Genomic DNA, 6644 nt, shown 5'->3' with positions numbered 1-6644 from the left:
TTAGCACTATCCGAATCCATCCGATTGCTAATCGGATGCAGATGCGGATATAGCACTATCCGAGCCGAATCCAATCCGTTTACAGCCCTAATTGAAATCAATGGACAACTAATTAGTGAGAAGATAACTAAGAATGAAATTACAAAATAAACCCTACTATCAAATCATTCATTTAACTCTCTAACTAATTTTGAATAGTGAACAAAGAAATCAATGGAAGCATTGTTACACATCAATTTCCCTATTCATAATCTCATACTCATTGATTTGTAACAATTTCCCTTACCAGCCAAAATCTTCTCACAAATATTGAAATCAATGGATAAACAATTCATTTATTTATAACTTCAAATGTTTTTTTTTTTTTAATCGATCTAGTTAGTGCGGTCTGGCTTTCATCCAATCCCATCATACCCTAGTTCAAAACCCATCCGATAAGGACCGGTTTGATTCAGTATAGATTTTTTCGGTTGTTTTACCAATTCAGGCTAGGTTACGACACCCCTAGTGAGGTGACTAGCGTAATAATTGTGGGGTGTAATGTAGTAAATTCTCAATTATAATTGGATTACATCAAAGATCAATCTTAAGCCCTTATTTGTTTGCGCTTATGATGCATTATTTAACCAAAGATATTCAAGATGAAGTTTCTTGGTATATGTTTTTTGCTGATGATATTGTTTTGGTGGATGAGACAAAACAGAGATTAATGCCAAGTTGAAACAATGGAGATCAACTTTAGAATCAAAAGGCTTTCAGATAAGTATAATACATACTATATGGTATATAATTTTAGTCATACTAGTGGTGAAAATTGATGAGAGGGAGATCCCACAAAGTGATTATTTAAGGTATATAGATTCAATTATAAATAAAGACGGTGATATAGAGGATGATGTTGCTCATAGAATTAAAATATGATGGATGAAGTGGAGAGGTGTATTCGGAGTATTGTGTCATCGGTGTATTCCTTTAAAGCTTAAAATAAAATTTTATAACACTGTCATACGACTGACAATGATGTATAGTGTGGAATGTTGGACAATTAAGAAACGTCAAATAGGTAAATTAAGTGTAGTAGAGATGAGGATGTTAAGATGGATGTGTGTCAAAACTAGAAAAGATAAAGTAAGGAATGATCATATTAGAGCTGATTTGATTCGAATCAAAGGAACTAAACAAGTCAGGCGCCGACCTTAAATAACCATGGTAGAAGTGGAAATGAAAGACTGTTGTATAGCTAGCTTAAGGGGTTATGTATCATGTATGACTTCGAATAGAAGTGTTTGGAGAACAAAGGTCCATATGGTAGAGCCCATTTGTTCTTATTGTTGTACTAACCTCACAGGGTATGTAAGTCTCATGAGCATTTCAAACCTAGAATTGACTTAGACTCGACCGTACTCAACAGTAGACTCGTACTCAATTAGACTCAGTTAAAACTCAATTACTAAGAATCGGTGGGGGGCTCGGTCGATTCTGAGTTGAATTAGTCAGCTACACCAATTCCAACCCAATTTTTAAAACCCAAATCTGGTCGATTCTGAGATTTGATTCAGTCAAAACTCAATTACGGTTTGACCTCACATATTCTATGGGGTTGGCAAATCCCAATAAATTCTACTCTTGATGCCCAATATCACATGTGACAATTAATCTAGGGGTGAACATAAGCCACATGTTGACATAAACTTTATTCGAATTTGTTCTAATTAGAGTCTAGAGTTGGATTTTGAACCATGAGAAGTCCAATACCAAAGCAAGTAACAGTTTGGCAAACTATTATGGCAAGTTATAGATTATACAACGTAGCCCATAACAAGCATAGGACATCATCAACATCTCAATATGTTAGGTACTTGATCGATACATTAAAAGCTTCAGAGCTGATGAAACGCGTTAAATCAAGTCTTTAAGCCTATGTCATGCTAGGCTGGCCCAATCTAGCACCGATACACTAGAGTGTGCCCCCATTAAGCACATAACAGACCACCACGCTTTCATAGTTGTTGTCATCGACGGCTCTCAGCTTAGGTAACTTTCACTCTAGCAGTAGATAGCCCTTTTCAAGGGGCTTCACTCTGCTCCAGGGTATTTGACAAAATGTTAGGTATTTAACTGATACGTCAAAAGCTCCAAAGCTGATAGAACGCGTTAAATCAAATCCTTTAACCTATCACATACTGGGTTGATCCAATCTAACGCCTATACACTAGAATGGACCCCATTAAGCACATAATATAATACTCAATACATAACAATACTTATTGATTACTATAAGAAGAACCTAGGATCATTACAAAACCAAATCAAAAACAATTCATGAAAAAATAGTATCTGAAATTCCTTCACATATATATAGCTTTGTAATATTAATGTAATTCAAAATTTTCCTTTCAACTCAGATTTGCTCTCTCGGATGGTTCAAGGGCATGGCATGCTCTGCAGGTAGACATGAAAGACCGGAAGAATCTTGGACCAAACCATGAGCTCTTTTTGTTCTTGTTCTTCACCTGTTTCTTGGATCCCACCTCTTCTGGCACCAGATTCTCACCTCTTTTTCGTCGGGGAACCGAAGTAGTAGGTGTTAAGATTGGTGCCGGAGCAATAAACTGCCACTTTTGATTAGACACCACCTGAGATTGCTGCCTAATCGATCTATTCATCTGGTTTCTTGAAATTGCAAACTTTCTTGCAGAAATTTCATCTGAAGGTTCTGAACCAAACAATCTCTTCTCAATGTTCTCACTAGAACTTGTTCTTCCAGTACTACTGCAACTGCTGCTCCTGCTATTGCTGCGAGATGAAAGTAATGAATCCTTACTACTACTGATGCTGCTGGTCCGGCTACTGACAAGAGAACGACCATTAATCCTTGCAGAATTATTCTTAACTGATTCAGACGGGAATGCATGAGGTAGAAGGCGACCATTGAAGAACAAAACATCAGCAGGAGAGCTCTTATTGAGATCATTAGTAGGAGAGCTTGGTGTAACACAACCAAACTCGAAATCAGATTCTTGATAATGGGTATCATCATCTGTAGGGGACTCCTCCTGATCTTGATCTTGGCTAGCAATGCTAATGAAAGAGAAATTGTCACCAGAATCCGAATCGTCATTCTTTCCAATAACATCATTCCGGCGACCTTCCATTAAATTTGGTGAGGAATTTGAGAGGAGGTGAGAACTTATTTATGCAATCTCAAGGTGCTTGTTTATATGCAGGAGGGTGAAAGGATTTGTTTGCTTTGCTTCCCTAAAAGAAGGAACTATGGAATGATCTGGGCTCCTGCTGGTCCCATCTTGACCATCTGAGTGGTCTGAATCATTTGCTCCTAACTTGCCTACTCAACATCATTAGATGCATACTTCCTGATTTTTCTAGTAAAATATGATAGTTGTTTGTCCAAAAAAGAGTTTTTTTGTTTTTGTTTTTGTTTTTGTTTTTGTTGAATTTTAAAGGGGTGCAATGCAAAGACTTTCCAAAAGGTCATCCATCCGAATACTATTCTCGTCCAAGCATGTTTAACTGTAGAGTTCTGATCATAATTTGTAATTTTGGATTGGACTGGTATCGGTCGAAGCCGATCCCGAGATTAGATCAATATGGCAAGGTTTGGCTGGATCGTTCCCTGAATCCGATCCTTGACCGATCTGAATGATTTTTTTTTGGATTTTTTTTCAAAGATTCAAAATTTTATTTTATATTATCTTGACCAATAGTGACTGATACCAACCAATATTGACCGATCTGATCCGATCCTAGATCACAACACCCACCAACACTAGCTGATACATGACCCAATCCATAAAAAACGATTTTAGGGGTTTTTTTGACCGATTTGTACCGATCTGATCCCGATCCGGAAAGGTTTCGGCCATGACCAATATCAAGTCCGATACCTGGATTTGATACCTTGCTTCTTATGGAATTCGATGCATTAGTGCTGGTATGATCGCTTCCATCTTGGAAAAAAAAATATTGTTTCTTATAGTATCGATCATTTAATCTATTTGGGTCACCTTCTGAGCTGATTAAGCATAAAGCATAAAGCATATATTATACTCACCAAATTAAGATGCCAAACAACTTAATCTTCAGATGGTGGATCATAAGAATCCTCAAATTTTAATTCTAGTATACAGGTGGAGAGAAACTCTTGATATCTTTTGGCCATGCTTTTCTTTGTCTTTAAGACACCTTTTCCTCCTCCACAATACAAAGTAAGAAGTGTATATAATACCCATAATAATTTCTTATACTACTTTGCTTCATTTTTAAAAATGAAAGCTACTTGACCAAAGCAAATTAACATATAGCTTTCATTGGTCTTTCACTAGAGCCAGCAATCATGGAATCAAACACCTTTCTTTAGGTTCTGAAGACAAGAGAATAGTTAAAAGGAATTTTTTGAGAATAGTTGACATGCATTTGTTGCTTTATTAAGGAGATATTCGAGGGAGCACCAGTAAGACTTCTTGTGAATTTTTTTGTAACTTCTCCTTGTCACCCATTAAGGTTTTGTGTAGGACCACTTGTCCATCTTATCACATGATACTCTCTATGGAGTATGAGACAGCAGGCTTACACTTAATAGTACTCTCCTTTTGTATACAAAGCAATTCATTGTCTACTGTGACAAACCACCCCATGAGGAATGAGGAGTCATGTTGGGATTGATAGTTTGAATGTGATTGGCTTTGATACATCATCTAGATACTAGACCATAATGATCCTCTAGAACATATATCAATTGGTATGTCTATCCCGTTATTGGTGACACCTAATCTCAACTTAATTCAAGAAGTACTGGTAATTCTTCTCGAATTTTTTGGGAGTCGTTTATATTAGGGGCAATTTTGTACTTTTGGTGATTAGGGTTTTTTTATACTACACTGTGCGAAACACTATGTATAAGGGTTGAGGGTTTGTAATTTTGATCATCGGAATAGTAGAAGCTTATCTTATTGCTCAGCCGTGGACGTAGCCTACCTTGGGTGAACCACGTAAATCTGTGTTGTATGTGTGTGTGATCAATCCCCTTCTTCGATTTTCTTCTGCAATTTGCTATTCTGCTGCGTTGTTAATTCCTAACATACCCAAGAAGATTTTGTTGAATTTATTTAGGTGTAGAAGCTCATATTATCAGTGAAGCCCATCAAATGAGAGATCAAAACATCCTAATTAGTGCACTTGTAACTTCATGGATTAAGCCTCTCTTGTACAAGCAATACTGAAAGCAACAAAGTATCTTAAGAGAAATTTGTATGAAATATATGATCTGCATGACATGGGCACGTAGTCAAGTCATGGCAACCCAATTGGTAGAGAGCATTTCAAATATAAGGTCCTTACATGGCAGGGTATAATGTTAGTTGGAGCAGCTGTGACAAATAGTGTCCTTGTTAATGATTCAAAAAGATTGATGATTAAGTCAGTATTGATTTTGCTCAAGCTTGCATTTCTGAGTCAGCCACAGCATTTTCCTTCTTTCCTTTTAATTTCCCAGCTTCTATGACTTTATGGGTGGTAATTCTTAGCCCAGACAGGTCTAGCTTACAGAAGCCCAGGCCGAAGCATCTTGAGCCAATTCCAAAAGGATTTGATGGTCGAAATCTTAGACCCTCCAAGCTACTAATCCGACCTGGTCCGGTCTCATACATTAAGGGAAATCCTGTTTTTGAGTTGATAGCTTGAAAAGGACTGATTTGGACTCTATTGCCTCAATCACTTTGAAAGGGACTCATCCTCCTCCACAATATAAAAAGTGGTGTTTTCTACTGGCTACACGTGATAACCATGGGTGAACGTGGGATCACCACGTATTGTTCACCTCATACAAATGAGATTAATCAAATAAAGTTGTCATATGGATTGGGATCTAGGATCCACACAAAACAAAAATTGATTCCAAGATTATCCAATAAGGAATTGGTCTGACCATCAATCTGAGAACGTGTCTTAAGTTACATTCCAAGGAAGGTGTTAGGCATCTTGATCCGCTCAGTAAAAACTGATCTATATATAACTTGGCTAAAATATGTACAATGCATGAACTCAAAGAAAAGAAGTTTAGAAGGCACATACTCAAATGGTTTGGCTACAAAACAGAGGATTGGTATACACGAATTTAAACAAGAACATAACATGACCATTTGAAGACTCAAATTGAAACCCTAAATACATAGGTGTAGACGCTGATTTTTTGTCACTCCCTAATTGGCGATGATGACAACGGGACATGGACGATGGACGACGTACTCTCCCTCTTTTCAGACCCAAAGATACCTGACCCATAAAACCAAGAACCATACTGAGCACAAAATGGCCCATTTTAGGCCCAAAAATAAGGAAAAATGGCACTGCGCTCCCACGGCACCGTGGACTCTTCCCACGGTGCCGTGGACGCCTTCCCACGGCACCTTGGGGATGTGTACCGGATTTTCACGGCGCCATGAGGGGGTGTGACATCAGCCTGCTGACGTCACCCACGACGCCATGGAAAAGTCCCCCACGGCGCCGTGGACATCTCCACGGCGCCGTGAAGGACTTATCCGACCAGGAGAGAGAAAGGGTCCCTCCCTATAAATAGGAGGGTCCCCTCCCACATTTCCCAAGGAATTTTGGGTGGAGAGACCCTC

The 6644-nt window shown here is 38.2% G+C and overlaps 1 protein-coding gene across 1 annotated transcript; it reads right to left on the bottom strand.

Moving 5' to 3' along the window:
- Positions 1 to 2271: 2271 nt before the first annotated feature.
- On the bottom strand, positions 2272 to 3400 carry LOC122640572. The gene has a single exon (XM_043833792.1). The coding sequence runs from the start codon at positions 3153 to 3155 to the stop codon at positions 2397 to 2399; it is 759 nt and encodes a 252-aa protein (XP_043689727.1). The 5' UTR covers positions 3156 to 3400; the 3' UTR covers positions 2272 to 2396.
- Between the last annotated feature and the right edge of the window lie 3244 nt (positions 3401 to 6644).

This window comes from Telopea speciosissima, chromosome 9 (genome assembly GCF_018873765.1).
Source record: "Telopea speciosissima isolate NSW1024214 ecotype Mountain lineage chromosome 9, Tspe_v1, whole genome shotgun sequence".
NCBI lineage: Eukaryota > Viridiplantae > Streptophyta > Magnoliopsida > Proteales > Proteaceae > Telopea > Telopea speciosissima.
This window is presented reverse-complemented; position numbering and strand designations above follow the sequence as displayed.

Coding starts and splice junctions, on each gene's coding strand:
- LOC122640572 (XM_043833792.1), bottom strand. CDS start 3,155: ATGGAAGGTCGCCGGAATGATGTTATTGGAAAGAATGACGATTCGGAT.